The sequence below is a fragment of the Seriola lalandi genome, unplaced genomic scaffold (assembly GCF_002814215.2).
Source record: "Seriola lalandi dorsalis isolate HSWRI2012SDOR001 ecotype SW California unplaced genomic scaffold, Sedor1 jcf7180002054927, whole genome shotgun sequence".
Taxonomy (NCBI): Eukaryota; Metazoa; Chordata; class Actinopteri; order Carangiformes; family Carangidae; genus Seriola; species Seriola lalandi.
The window spans coordinates 121,696-136,685 of record NW_019525479.1 but is presented as its reverse complement, the minus strand read 5'-3'; the positions used below and the strand labels follow the sequence as shown (position 1 = coordinate 136,685).

The window sequence follows — 14,990 nt, the reverse complement described above, 5'->3', positions numbered from 1 at the left end:
TCCTTCCCTCTCACTGCAGTTCATCTAGAAACGGTGTTTGTTTTTAAAAATCTAGCTTCTGTGTTTCTTTCTCTCTTTTGCTTTTACTCAAACTGTTTCTTGAGTCTAATAAAGTTTCTCTCCTGCTCTCCGTCAGTGCGCCAGCGGTCCTCGGACAGTCGTGGTCGTGTCCAGCGAGGTTCCAGAGGCCCCCCGTCTGGAGCTGATGGAACAAGACTCCAAAGACTCGGCCCAGAGCAGCAGCACCTTATCCAGCACCGAAACTCAGCCAGAGTACAATGTAAGATGTGTGTGTGTGTGTGTGTGTGTGTGTGTGTGTGTGTGTGTGAGGGAGGGAGGGAGACACAGATGCATGATGGAAGAGACTTGGATATCAGGACCAGAAACCAGACTTTCATTACTGATGTAAAGATATCTCGGCATCTACAGAAGGTCTCGTTTGAAATGTTCTTCTCTTAAATTTTACACCCAAAAAGTCAAAATGAGAAGAAGAGAAACTGAAGCAAAGTTACAGTAGGTTTTATAGCTTTTGGGGGTTTTTAAAAAAAAACAAAATTGCCTTGCCTTTTTTGGCATACTAAAGGGAAACTAAAGTCTGGAGCTGCACCTTTTTCTGAGGGAAACGCCACAAGTCTGAACCGATTCTGTATCAGCAGCTGTTGCAGTGATATGGATCCTAAAATGTTTTGTGCAGATACAAATGTACCAACGAACAAACAAACGGTGTATAATTTGTCAACGTGTGAAGAGATCAAAACACACCTGAAGTGGCGATGGGACGTTGAGTTTTCAAGGGTTAATCTGCAAGGTTGATCAAGTACTGTAAAAGTGTAGAAGTGAGCTGCAGAGATCAGAGAGTATCTGTGATGAGGAGAAGGAAAAGAGTGAAGGAGAGGGAGAGGAAAAGCTGCAGGAGAGAGAATATTTAAAAAGGGGAACTGGGAAGTGGGAGGTTTGGCAGCAACAGAAAGAGGAGGAGGGTAACTCCCCTCGCAGACCACAGAACCTCCTCCACCTGGCCTTGTGTTAGTGCAGGTGGCCATACACACACACACACACACACACACACACACACACACACACACACACACACACAGAGTCTGGCCGTGTTTGCTCAGTATCAATAGTTTCATTCAGGTCATGACGACCACCAGTCTGCACAGCAGGGCCTCTGTGTGTGTCTGTGTGTGTGTGTGTTTGGAGACACACTCAGGTCTGCATGCATGTCGTCCTGTGCATGTCTCTACACTGTGTGTCTGTGTTTTCCGCTGCGTGCACGCCGCCTCCCTTCATGTGTGCTTTTTGTGTATGTCGATGCGTCTGGTGCGTTTGTGTGTGTTTTCACTGGGTCCTGGACTCAGCGGAGCGTGGCTTCCTTTAGTGGAGTCAGACTCCATTACAAAGCCTAATGGGTTTTCTCTTCTTAAGACGGACTGAGGAATCACATAGCCCCGGGCTCTGCCGGGATTTGTTTGCATGCATAGAACTCCCACCTGCTCGTAAACCAGCGCACGTAACTTTCAAAAGAGAGAAAGGGAGAAAGAAAAATGGGTCACTTATGGCATTATCAGGGATGTTGGAAGTTTTCTGCTCACAAAGAGGCCAAAGTGCAAAACAAACAGCAGAAACAAAGAAAACACCTGAGCAAACAAGGAAATCAGAGTGCACAGATATTTACAGGCAGGTGTAGAGTGATGCCAAGGTGGACAAATACTCTCAAGTTAATGTTTGTCATGCTTTTAAGATTCCGATATTTAATCGTAATTAAAATCAGATAATTTATTGATCCATTAAAGGAAACTCTTTCCTCCGCATTGACTGTTGAGGAGGTAAACAGTGATTGATGTTCTCAGTCAGTGATTGGCTTGGTTGATATCGCAATACATGATGTTATCGTATATGATTATTATTTGTATTTAATGTTTAAGTTGTTTTAAATATATAAGGCACATTATGCAGTAAGCAAAGCAGTGAGTAAAAAAATGTAATATTATGAAAAATATTGCATATCGGGGGAATATTGTGATATTATTGTATATCAACCCAAACGTATTGAGTCGTCCTCTTTTTCTGAGAAAACAAATGTTTTTGGTTTTTTTTACAGTTTATATTTGTTTTTTCTCTCTGTTCATTCACCCTTCAACCTTTGCATTTATCTGCTCAGTGGGTTTTAACACCAATGTTGAGGATTTCTTCCTTTCCCCCTTTTCCTTTCCTGATCCGCAGTTTTAGTCGAGGTTACAGGAGAAAGTTGACAAGTTTCTTTTTATCACAAGTTTTTTTCCCCTCCTTCTTTTCCTTCTTTCTTTGTTCAAGACAAGAAAAGTTTTTGGCATCAGCAAATTAATATGTCCAGACTATTGTTTTCAGCTCGCTCTTCTAATCTTTCCTTCATTTTCTGTGTCTTTACTAGAACTGAAATAGGGGGTTTTTCAGCTTTTGCACAATACAGATATCATTACAGATTTCTGTCATCATGTCAAACCATTTGTCTTCCTTGTTCTTCCTCCTCCTTGTCAGCAAGACAAGATATTTCTGCCAAAGTGTACTGTTTTCTCTCCTCTGTTCTCTGCACCTGCAGCGTTAGGAAGAGTTTTCCAAAAGATCTCAAATCACTATGATTCAAACCTGATGGATCCTGGTTCGACGACAAAACGTCTCTACACTTTTTCTCTACGTTTCTGTCTTTCTTTACTTCAGGAATAATAAGAGTCTTTTTGCTTTGGTAAAGTAGTGATGGACAAGATGTGACCTTATCCTCACTCTCTCTCTCTCCCTCTTCCTCCCACATGCAGGACAACAAAGGTTTTGGCATCGGCGAGCTGGTGTGGGGAAAGATCAAGGGATTTTCCTGGTGGCCCGGCATCGTGGTGACATGGCGCGCCACCGGAAAACGGCAGGCCAGCCACGGCATGAGGTGGCTGCAGTGGTTTGGAGACGGCAAATTCTCTGAGGTTAGGAGGGAAAGAAAAACAGACAGACTGAGGGAGGGAAGGGAAGTGAATCATAATTGTACATGTCGTCCTTCTGTCTGATGCCATGTTTTTTGTCCCCAGGTTTCAGCAGACAAACTGGACTCCATTACTGCCTTCCCCAAGTTCTTCAGCCAGGCTTCGTACACCAAGCTGGCCTCCTACCGCAGGGCGATCTTCCAGGCGCTGGAGGTAAGAGTCAGGGTGTTTTTAGTTGCTGCTTCTTCATCTGTTTATTAAAGCTCACAGGAACTTGTCCAGCTGGTCACCAGAAGGTTTTCAAATTTATCAACTTATAAGCTTAGCTTGTTAAAAATTTCCGATGTGTGTGTGTGTGTGTGTGTGTGTGCATGTACGTGTGTCAAATCTGACTGATTTCCCTGCCAAGAACACACTGGTACACTGCAAGTGCATTTACGCATGTTTACACCACAGTGTGTGTAACAGTAGCCAAGTAAAGCAAACACAGGTGTGTGTGTGTGTGTGTGTGTGTGTGTGTGTGTGTGTGACAGGGATTCCTCCTCACTATCTATTGTATCTCATCCTGTCAATAACTTAAAGACAACATCAAACACGTCAGGACAACAACGCAGGAGACATGACATCACGTCTCAAACTGTGCAGATACACATCAAGCACTTCAGTAAATATGTGATCGCACCACAGATAATAGATCTGTTGAGGTTGTTGCAGAATTGCAGACACATATCAGGACTGTTTTCTCTTCTGCTGTCTGATACTGGTGTCATATGTCAAGCAAATAGACAAATGATACAGCTGATGTCTTCCTACAGGTCTTCAGTGTCTGTGCTGATGCAAAATTATACTGAAGTTATGGCTCATTTGTTGAGAGTAAACTTACAAAAACTATTTTATATTGAACAAAACAAGCGAAATTTGTGACGTGCATCTGCGTTCAGTGTTGAGTTTGTCTGTATTTATTTATCAACATCACCAACATTATATACATGAAAAATATCATATAAAATAGGGAACCAAACTGACAATTTGAGCAAAGCAAAATTTCTTCTTTTTTTTCTTTTTTTTTTTTTAACAAATTTTGATATTTTGAAGCTAAAAAGTCAAAAACAACTTTGGGTTCATCACATTTCACATCACTTTGGGATCTGGAGACTCGTGGACATTTTGTGCTATTTGCTGACATTTTATAACAAACAAACAATTAATCTAATATACAGGAAGTTATCAGTAAGTGAATCGGTTATTTAAATTATCATTCAATGCAGCCCTGTTTACAACTTAGGAAACCCCAGTGAACCTGAAGAAGGAGAGACATGGTTGAAAGGTCTGGAAAGTAGCCAGTAATTGGACATTGTGCCAATATTGAGTTGGTGTCGTCTGAGGAATCATCTACAGACCTGGGAGACAGACAGACAGACAGACAGACAGACAGACAGACAGACATTGAAAATGTCTTTCACTGCACATCAGTCCACTTACTCTCACTCTGTGTCATAGAGACAGGTGTGTGTTTCTGTCAGTTCTGTGTGAGTGTTTAAGTGCAGACAGAGTTGGACTGCAGGCCTCTTCATGCTGCTGTTTGTCTTTGTCTTTCTCTCTCTCTCTCTCTCTTTTTCTCTCTCTCCACTTTGCTTCTGTGTTTTGTCTGCCTCGTTCGCCCCGTCTACCTCCTGTCATCCCCTTGTGCGGCGCTGCCTCAGCCCTTGTCTTTCACTCACACGTCTCTTTAACATAAAAACCTCCTCTGTCTTCTCACCTCCTCTCCACCGTCGTTTGCTGTTCCTCCCTGCGCCCGTCAGTCTTTCATCTCTGTCTAAACATTCAACACTCTCCAAAAAACTCTCCAGTTATAATTTCTCTGAACGTCGTCGCTGTGTTTTATTTCCAAACTCGTCGGGATGCTGCGTCTTCACAGGATGTTCCAGTGTTTTAAAAATGACAAATCTCATTCAGGTGTAAACACTGACATCGGATTCATGTCACTGTGTTTTGATCTTTATAACATGTCGGCCTGGTCGGCTTTGATCAGCTTTGTTGTTGAAGGTCAAAGGATAAAAATAATAATAATAATTAATAAATAATTAATCATTTTCTTATTTTTCTAATCTTCTTTTAAATTTCTTCCTTAGAAAAAAGTAGTAAAACTGGATTTATGTATTAATTTATTACTAAGAGATGTGACTGATTTTTATAACATAATTAGATAACGAGCTCTCCGTCACCTTCACCTGTCTCTGTGTCTCACACTGTGTAACCTCTGTGTCTCAGATGGCCAGTATCCGGGCGGAGAAAACGTTTCCTCCCTGCGAGTCGGACAACCCGGAGGACCAGGTCAAACCCATGCTAGACTGGGCCAACGGTGGCTTCGAGCCCAAAGGAGAGGAGGGACTCAAACCTACACACAGCGCCAGTGAGCAAAGCAGCAGGGCTACACTGTTTACCCCAAATTAACCAGGGAATAAGACTGAATCTGATCTGTTTGTGTGTCTGTGTGTGTCCCCTGCAGACAGCAACCCTCTGGACCACCAGGTCCTCGATGTCTCGCTGCCAGAGTATTTTCCCAGCGCAAAGCGGCCAAGAGTCGGCCTGTGTAAGAACAAGGCCGCCCCCGAGGAGTCCTACTGCAGAGGTAGAGGTCAAAAGTCAAGCTCACTCAACATCATACAAAATGTATATAATGTATATAAATATTTGGAAAATGTAGTCTCTGTAAATTTTTATGTTTTACTTTTAGGTTATAGCGTTTGCTTTTTATCCTTTCGTTAAGGAAGGTTTACATTCAGATTTTCAATATGACTTGCTACCAGTACAAATACACTCATACTCATTAATTAGAGATTTAAAAGTGTTGATGTCAGCTGGGATATACAGGTGTTAGTGTCTCTGCCTGTTGTCTGTTAAAAGTATAAAAGAGGAGCTGAAATTGTGCATGAAACGTGCCACTTTTTAACACTGTTTTTCCTTTTCCCTCAGAACAAATGGTCAATGAAGTTCGGATGAATAAATGTAGTATTGAAGGTAAAGACTCACACGTTCACATTGTGTTTTCCTGTGACTGTGAATTATTTGTGAGTTATGAACTGTGTCGTTTCATTTCTCTTTACCGTCATTGATGTGTGCGTGTGTTTTGGCAGAGTTCTGTCTCTCCTGTGGAAAGATGAGAGCAGCGACCTTCCACCCACTGTTTGAAGGAGGCCTGTGCCAAACATGCAAGGTAGAGCAACACAAGTGTGTTTTTTTTTCCATCATCATCATTAATATGTCTCAGTGTCTGAGTCATGAATCGTATTCTAAACCAAGTGAACCCCATAATGATAATATTAACAATAATAAACACAAGTATGTCAATAATGTTTGGAGCCTTTAAACGCTCTCATACATACAGACAGGTTTTGACCGGTGTCAGCTTCCAGAGGCTGATATTGATGCCGGTAAAATGAACTTGTCATCAGCTGATATATCTCCAGAGTGAATGCTAAATGCCAGAGTCATAAAACCAGTCATGTCAGACACATAAACTAGTCGGTTCATGCCCTCAGCAGTTTGAAGGAATAAAGAGTAGGTGGAAGTGAATGCAGCATGTCTGCCAGACTCCGCTGCTCAGCTCTTGACTCTGTGCTCAGTCATGTTCGTCCTGCTTGTGATGCATTCAAATGCTCCTTTTTAACAGCAGACATGTTGGCTTGTCATAGCAAGAGAAGCACAGGTGTAATTCTTTCGTACACAGAGACGTCCCGTCACTTAACAAACACGTTTTGTCCCGACTGTTGCCTGGTGATATTTGGTTGAATGGACCTGATGGACACTCCTGGCAAATGTGTGAAGTTGTGTTAATACGTATTTGCGTGTGTGTGTTTGTGTGTGTGTGTAGGACGTGTACCTGGAGATGTCCTACATGTACGATGACGACGGTTACCAGTCTTACTGCACCGTCTGCTGCGGAGGTCGAGAGGTTCTGCTCTGTGGCAACGCAAACTGCTGCAGGTCAGACACGCATGCACACAAAGAAACAGTACATGCCTCACATTAACTATTTCTCTGCCAATGTGGAAAAAAATGTGTCTGCGTGCATGTGTTCACCACCGTCTGTCTGTCCGTCCACCTCCAGGTGTTTCTGCGTGGACTGTCTGGACATCCTGGTCGATCCTGGAGCATCTAACAACGCTCGCTACTTGGACCCGTGGAGGTGCTACATGTGCCAGCCGCTGCTGCAGTACGGCGTCCTGAAGCGGCGGCACGACTGGAGCCTCAAGCTGCAGGAGTTCTTCGCCAACGACAACGGACAGGAGTTTGTAAGTCACTTTGGTCTGTTTCAAGATGTTTCATATAAGAATGGGCAAAAATTGAATGATCAGTAACTGTTATGTTGCTTTTTTCTCATTTAAAATATTTATATACACTATATCTACTGTGTGTTTGTTTTTTTGTGAATTTGTGAATATATTTTCATGCTATATATGAGGAGTTCATGAAGTAGGAGTTGGGACACTGAGTAGATGCAAAATGAAATAAAATAGAGAGTAAGAAAAGATAAGAAAAAGCATATTTGTGGCACACAAATAATTTCTTCTAATCTTTCCCTGCAATCTTTTATCTTTATCTTCAAGGAGAAACCAAAGATTTACCCAGCAGTCCCTGCAGAGCAGAGGAGACCAATCCGAGTTCTCTCCCTGTTTGACGGCATTGCCACCGGTGAGAATGAGTGTGTGATGTATTCGTGGTGATGTGTCGACCGTTTGATGTGTTCTTCATCTAAAAAGCAGCAGATCATCATGTGAAGCTGTGTCTTGTTGTTTCTGTTGCCAGGCTACCTGGTTCTGAGGGATCTGGGTTTTAAGGTGGACCAGTACGTGGCGTCAGAGGTGTGCGAGGACTCCATCTCAGTGGGCGTGGTCAGACATGAAGGAAGGATCCAGTACGTCCATGACGTCAGGGACATCTCCAAGAAAAACGTAAGGAAGAAAATGTTTGCTTGACTGAGAAAAGTCAACTGAAAGGATTCATTTTCTTCCATCAGGAACAAAGTGCTCAAAATGCTCCTGTGGATCTGCATGTAACTGAAAACGTGACTTATACATTTTATAATATACATTTGGCTTTTATTGAAGACAAAGAGAGAGAGTATCTTGGGGGGAAAAAAAGGGTTAGTTAGTAAAGGTTTTACTTTAACATGTACAAACACAAAGTCAACCTGAGTTTCGCTTCATCTAAAGCAAAACTACTGAAGTGTCTGTCATAGGTGACAATAGGTAGGATTGTAGGTGTGTAGTTCCTGGTTACCATGACAGTTGGAAGCTGCTATTGGAGAGGACGGAGAGCCGAGTTGACTTGCTCAGGTTTAAAAAAAAAAAAAAAAAAAAAAGTGCTCCTACTGCATGATGCGTACTTTTACTTTTTGTACTTTGAGTATATTCTGATGCTAATACTTAAGTATAAGTATCCTGCCAACCTCACTGGAGTTACTCCTGACAAAAACCTCCAGTCGTTTCTACATATATGTTTAGGGTTAGTGCTCACACACACACACACACACACACACACACACACACACACACACACACACACACACACACCAGACTGGCAGCTGCAGTGATGTAGTTTGGAGTTTGGGGCAGAGGACAAAGAGCAGCTTCAACCTCTGTAAATCCCCTCAGGAACCCTTTCACTTGTTAGTCACGCTGTGTGTGTGTGTGTGTGTGTGTGTGTGTGTGTGTGTGTGTGTGTGTGTGTGTGTCGGGTTCATGCCCCTGTTCTCTATTATCTCTTATGTAAGAGATTAATAAGAGCATCCCACCCCTAACTTCTTCTTCTCTTTCTCTCTCTCTCCCTGTTTCCTTTCTTTCTATTCAGCTCTCTTTATTGTCTTGAGTGGGGGGGGGTGTAAAGGGTAAAAGATAACAAAGCAGATGAGTGAGCAGATGTTAAATTAGTAGTTGTGTGTCTATCGCAGGTGAAATGAATGAATGACATTTAGAACTGAAACGATCAGACAAATAATCTATTAGTCAATCATCAGAAAATGTGTTTTGATTATCAAATAATCTTGTAAGATAAAATGTCCAAATGTCACTGGTCTAAGCTTCTTAAATATGAATGTTTTTTTCTTGGTTGTCTTTGGGGTCCGGACTGTTGGTCGGGCAAGGCAAGTAATTTAAAGACATAAACTTGGGCTTTGCAAAGTTATGATATATTTTGTTGTATTTTTCTGACATCTTATGGACAAAACGATTAACCAATTAGTCAGGAAAATAATTGACATACTAATCTATAATGACGATAATTGTTAATTGCAGCTCTAATGACGTTTGGACTTTACTTATTGAGGGCATACACTCAAAGAGAAATCATCTGCATGCAGAAAAAGTTTAATGAAAATAATTAACAAAATAGAAAAATAACTTCATTTTTCTTGTCAGTTCTGGATTATTCTGGGTAATAAAACCTCACTGCTTTGTATGTAAAGTTGCGTACAGTATTCAGTATGTCATTAATGAGTTTCCCTTATACACTGTCATTTTGCTGTTATGTCACTGAGTCTAACACTAGGTGGTGCTCTTGTCTCTCTCAGATTCTGGAGTGGGGTCCGTTTGACCTGGTGATAGGGGGAAGTCCCTGCAACGACCTCTCAATAGTCAATCCTGCAAGGAAAGGCCTGTATGGTAAGTACCTGCCAGAGGGAATTATATATTAGACTTCTGATTGTGACTTTCATCATAGAAATGGTAGCTGACATTGTAGTGATGATGGAAGTGATGTTGTTTCCATTTTAAATGATGTTTTAGTAAATTGCTGTTCATTCAAAAGCACTCATGTAGTGCTGTGTTTGAGCAGTGAATGGGTACGGAGGTTTAACCCTGCATTAAAGTCTACTCGAAACCTTAGTCATTTGAATTTCATTATTATGAGATAAGGTGAATACTTATAATCTCTCATGATTGTCTAAACCGCTATCTCTGATGCTTTCCTTCTCTGTGGGTACAATTCTTAGGGAAAAAAAGATGCTTTTTCAAACTGAGTATTGGGGAGATATGCCATGTGTACTGAAGCATTCAAGCAGTTCTGTGAAGTTTTACGGACTCTGATCATGTTTTTGTTGCTCTAGAAGGCACAGGGAGGTTGTTCTTTGAGTTTTACCGTCTGCTGAGCGAGGCCAAGCCCAAAGAAGGAGAGAACCGGCCGTTCTTCTGGATGTTCGAGAATGTGGTCGCCATGGGCGTCAACGACAAGAGGGACATCTCACGATTCCTGGAGGTGAGTCACATGGACTGTGGAGAATAAACAGCTGTAAATATCTAATGCATTAAAATCTTTTTCATATACTGTATATCAGACGACAAAGTTAAAGACCTAATCCTTACAAACATTTATACATTTTAACAACATAAAAGTTGCATGTCCCGAGCCTAAATTTCTGAATTCCCCTTTGGTGGTTGTTTGTTTGTTTGTTCAAGAACAAAAAAGAGTTATTTTTATGAGTGCCGTGAGTTTATGAGTAATCACCGTGTTTCTTTGTGTTTTTTGTTTTTGTAGTGTAACCCCGTCATGATTGATGCTATTGAGGTTTCCGCTGCTCACCGTGCCCGATACTTCTGGGGAAACTTGCCAGGCATGAACAGGTGGGCGAACTCTTCACATTTAAAATGTATCCGAGTCCCAGTTTGTCAGGGAAAAACAAACATGTTGACTCTAAACACTGGTGGGTTTATGTGACTTGTCATCGTAGGATCCATTCAGTTTTCAACACTTGCAGAGTCTAAGGATAAAATGTGCACTGTGTTCTGCACAAAAAACTATTTTATATTCTGTGTGACAGTGTGTAGGACTCAATGTGATTCCTCCTCTCACTTTCAGGCCTCTCTGCGCCTCTGGGATGGACAAGCTGGAGCTGCAGGACTGTTTGGAGCATGGCAGAGTTGCAAAGGTCAGAAATCCACAGAATAAGTCAATGATGAAGAAATATGTTTTTTTTTCACCCTTTGCAGTACTAAATTGCAGAGTGGCTACTTGGTTGTTTTAGTTTGAATGTGTATCTGTTGTCTCGTAGTTTGGAAAGGTGCGCACCATCACGACTCGCTCTAACTCCATCAAACAGGGGAAAGACCAGCACTTCCCTGTGTTGATGAACGGGAAGGAGGACATACTGTGGTGCACTGAGCTGGAGAGGTGAGCAGAACACACACACACACACACACACACACACACACACACACTCATGGCTGGTAAGATTAAATATGAGTTTCATTTAACTGGATGGTTACAATTTAGATGATATTTACATCAAAACCTTTAGTGTCACACAACTTTAGCATCATTGCGACACTGTTCGTAATGGTTGCTGTGTATTTCTTCCCCTGCAGGATCTTCGGCTTCCCCGTTCACTACACAGATGTGTCCAACATGGGTCGCGGTGCCCGACAGAAACTCCTGGGCCGGTCCTGGAGCGTCCCTGTCATCAGGCATTTGTTTGCACCACTCAAAGACTACTTTGCCTGTGAATAGAAAACCACCCATCATCAGCAAACATATGCCACCTGTGAATACACACCAGCTTTTCTACTATGACACTGGCTCCCAGAAACAGCATCTGTAAAGAGCTGGAGGAAAAAAAAGCCAGTTTCACTTTAAAAAAAAAAAAAAAACAGTATAGCTGGGAAAATAGTGAAAGTAGCTGTTAGTTTGTGTCCAGCCATTTCTGGATTCTGGTGATAACGCACCTGTAGCCTTAAACACACATAACACACACTAACACAGAGATATGCAGAAACAGCACAGGTGAGCTCCTTGGCTGTGGTTTATCACTATATCCAACAGTGTCTGAGAGAGAGGGAGGGTGAAGGTCAAGTGAAAGTGCAGCCGGTCAGTAGCACTGATTATATTATCTGTAAAGGAGGCCAGTAGGCTGCTTCGCCTCTCTGGAGGAGTTAAAAGGGAAAGAAGATGACGCCCGCCCTCCTGTTTTAACAGTAGGACTGTGTAAAGATTAATATGATTTTAATCTGATTTTTTTTTTTTTTTTTTAGAAGGCATTGTTTTTAAGTTGACACCACTTACTAGTTGTAGAAAAAGGTGGAACAACACAGCACCAACGGTACAGCTTTTTAAAGTGGCTCTGTATCAAACCGTTTTAGTGCTCATCCCTCCGTTGAACTGATACAGGCTGTTCATCTGAACAAAAACACTTTTAAGATCACTTGAACCAAAGTCATTTGGACAGCTGAAGTCCTGCTCCATCTGGGCCACCTGCTGTTCCACTAGTCTTGATATAACATTGTATTTTTTTTAAAAAAAAAAAGAGAGAGAGAAAAAAAGGTAGGTTGTTTTTAAAACGCCAAAATATGATACTACTGTTTTTGGCCAAATTAAAATTAAGGTAATAAATATTCTACAACTGTACTGGACAGCAAAAGTCCAGCATCTCTTCTTAGCCAAGATAGAATAATGATTATTTTGTTTGCATACCATAACGACATATCCCATGAGCCTTGGCAAAGGAAATATTGTGAAAGCCTCATGGGAGATGTAGTTGCTAGATGCTAACAAAATAGTCTTTTATCTTTTAACAGTGCTCTTGTACCTATTTAGATTCAATTATGAAAAGAAACATTAGCTAATCTCGTGTTTGAGATTTTTCAAAAGGCCAGTGAAGGAAAATACATCGAGCACTGCAAGCTAGTGGACCAGACCTGGACATGAGACGTGTTGGTTTTATACTTAGATTAGGTTTTATTTGTTGTTTGTTGTAAAAGAAAAAAAACAACAATTTTACTTTTGTCTTTTGCTTTGAGACAAGTTCCAATGAGCAAAATAGCTTAGTTAAAAAAAAGAAAAAAACTTCTATTAAAGATTTTCTAAACATGTTTTTGTATAGATAGTGTGAAACTTTGAGTTAAACAGTTATAATGTCACAGCAACTTCTCCCTGAGAGCTACATACAGATACTTGAAATAAGCCAATGCAAAAACAGAGATGTAGAGAATGAGTTTTTGTCTTTTGTCAACCATTCCAGACGTCTGAAAAATTAAGAGTGATGGCATTTATCCTACTGTAGATGTTTTAAAAATAAAATTGTTTTAGTGTACTCTAACAGCTGGATGCCAGTGTCTGCACATGTGGGTGATCCTGGTTTACAGCAGTTTCTATTCCAGAAAGGAACAAAATGATCGGAAACACTGGTGAACACACTATATTTTTGTAAACTAGCACTGACTACTTTTTCTTTAAAGGAGTTTTTCAGTTTCCAAAAAAATTAACAAGAGGAGTGGCATGAAAATAATCTCAATTGATGCTGGTTGATACTTTACTTAAGTCTGTGTGCTGCACATGCTTCACTATGCAGTATGTATAATGCTATTTAATGCTCTTAAAAAAATGATAAAGATTGTTATCCACAATCCAGTGCTATAACAGAATTGTTACTGAATTGGCTAGTATATATGTCATACTGTATGTTTAAGCATTAGCATGTTCACCACACAGAGTGATCTACTGGACAGTTAAATTTGGTACAGATTCTCTTGACTTGTGGACCAATCACACAAAAACCTGGCATAGTCCTTTGAAATATCTTTTTTGTTGTTGTTGTTTTGATAACTGGAAGATTTTTAATGCTGTTGGCTGCCACCAAATCAAACTAAATGGGCATTACCTCAGACAAAGGGGCAACTGTGCATCACTCCTCCTATGGGATCTCTGTTCTGTGAATATATACTGTAGCTTTCTGCTCCCATATGCCCTGTATATATAGCTTGTATTTTTATCACTGGAACTGTTTTTACACAGTGTTTTGTGTACTGTATCAATAGAAAGGTTTACAAGTGTTTTTAATTCTCATTTGACCAAGAACTACATTGTTTGTTTGTTTGTTTGTTTGTTTGTTTGTTTGTTTGTTTGTTTTATACAAAATGCACAAGCCTTGGTAAAGAACCTGTTTTTCATGTTTAAATGACCAGTTCATTTGGAAATGCAAGACTCCTATGTGATGGTCAAAAGGCTCTTAGAGTGCCACCAGGAACCTTTTTTACTTTTCAAGTCTGATTTTAAAGTCATCTGAAAAACCAAAAAGTAATTGTTTACATGCTTCATTAACACTGCTGAACCACAAAAAACAGTTTATTTTCTTTTTTGGTAAATGCTCTTTTAAGACATTTTATATCGAGAACACATATGGTATATATTAACACGGTATACAGCTTGCTTGAAATTTGTAATATTATAGCACAATATATAGCATATTAATCAATAGCTTTTTGATATCTTGTGTTTCTTAGATGTAAACCCATTCAGTGTATTTGTAGACTTGTGTATGAATGACATCTGAGAACTGTTTCTACTTTTTTTACTACAGCCTTTTGTGCTTTATCTTTTATCAGAATCACATTTGAGGATATTTTAAATGAATCTAAAGCGCAAAAGCATTTCTAAAGAACAGATTCTGTGTTATTTTTATACTTCATTTGAACTGTTAGTGGAAAAGAAATGATTTATTTTTTTTTTTATGTTTGTGTACTTCCTATAGCAACCTATATATAATTTTTACTCAATAAAACACAGCTTGGCTGCTAAAAACCACTGCGGTGTCTTGTTTGAAATGCTAATCCTTCAGTGTGCATTTTTCTTGTGTTTGAATAGTCTTCTGTGGAGTGAAAGGCTTGTAAAGTTGAATAAGATTGCAACTAGTTAATTTAATTAATTGTTAATCCCCTTTTTTTTCAGACTGCATTAATTGGTTAATATATAAAATCATAGCAATAATCACAAATGCTGTATGATAATTATCATTATAAAGATCTGATCCTAGAACTGTAATTAAAATTGGATTAATCAGGATTTCCTGCTACGATAGGAGTGTAAAATCTGAGTTTCGCTGACATAGAATTTGAAGTTTTCATTGATTTTTGCAGAGGATGTTGCCAGTTCACAGTACATACAATGGGAAAAATGCATTGGTCTTGATACAGAGCCCTGTGGTTCCCCCACAAGAAAAAAATTATAATGTAAATGATGTGGTCTGTAGTGTCAAAGACTACACTCAAGTAG

The 14,990-nt window shown here is 40.2% G+C and overlaps 1 protein-coding gene across 2 annotated transcripts in view; it reads left to right on the top strand.

The window, feature by feature from the left end:
• Positions 1–14,522, top strand: part of LOC111644235 (DNA (cytosine-5)-methyltransferase 3B-like) — a 39,308-nt gene extending 24,786 nt beyond the window's left edge. Inside the window, exons 6-22 of one of the 2 annotated variants that reach the window (XM_023393024.2) lie at positions 137–280; positions 2,796–2,954; positions 3,057–3,164; positions 5,223–5,364; positions 5,461–5,583; positions 5,928–5,972; positions 6,089–6,168; positions 6,826–6,938; positions 7,063–7,246; positions 7,562–7,646; positions 7,761–7,906; positions 9,523–9,613; positions 10,060–10,205; positions 10,485–10,570; positions 10,806–10,875; positions 10,999–11,117; positions 11,312–14,522. In XM_023393024.2, coding sequence (XP_023248792.1) covers positions 137–280; positions 2,796–2,954; positions 3,057–3,164; positions 5,223–5,364; positions 5,461–5,583; positions 5,928–5,972; positions 6,089–6,168; positions 6,826–6,938; positions 7,063–7,246; positions 7,562–7,646; positions 7,761–7,906; positions 9,523–9,613; positions 10,060–10,205; positions 10,485–10,570; positions 10,806–10,875; positions 10,999–11,117; positions 11,312–11,453 — 1,983 coding nt within the window. In that variant the 3' untranslated portion in view covers positions 11,454–14,522. Of the gene's footprint in view, positions 1–136; positions 281–2,795; positions 2,955–3,056; positions 3,165–5,222; positions 5,365–5,460; positions 5,584–5,927; positions 5,973–6,088; positions 6,169–6,825; positions 6,939–7,062; positions 7,247–7,561; positions 7,647–7,760; positions 7,907–9,522; positions 9,614–10,056; positions 10,206–10,484; positions 10,571–10,805; positions 10,876–10,998; positions 11,118–11,311 lie in introns of both variants that reach the window. The other variant, XM_023393023.2, reaches the window with a different exon arrangement.
• Positions 14,523–14,990: the final 468 nt, after the last annotated feature.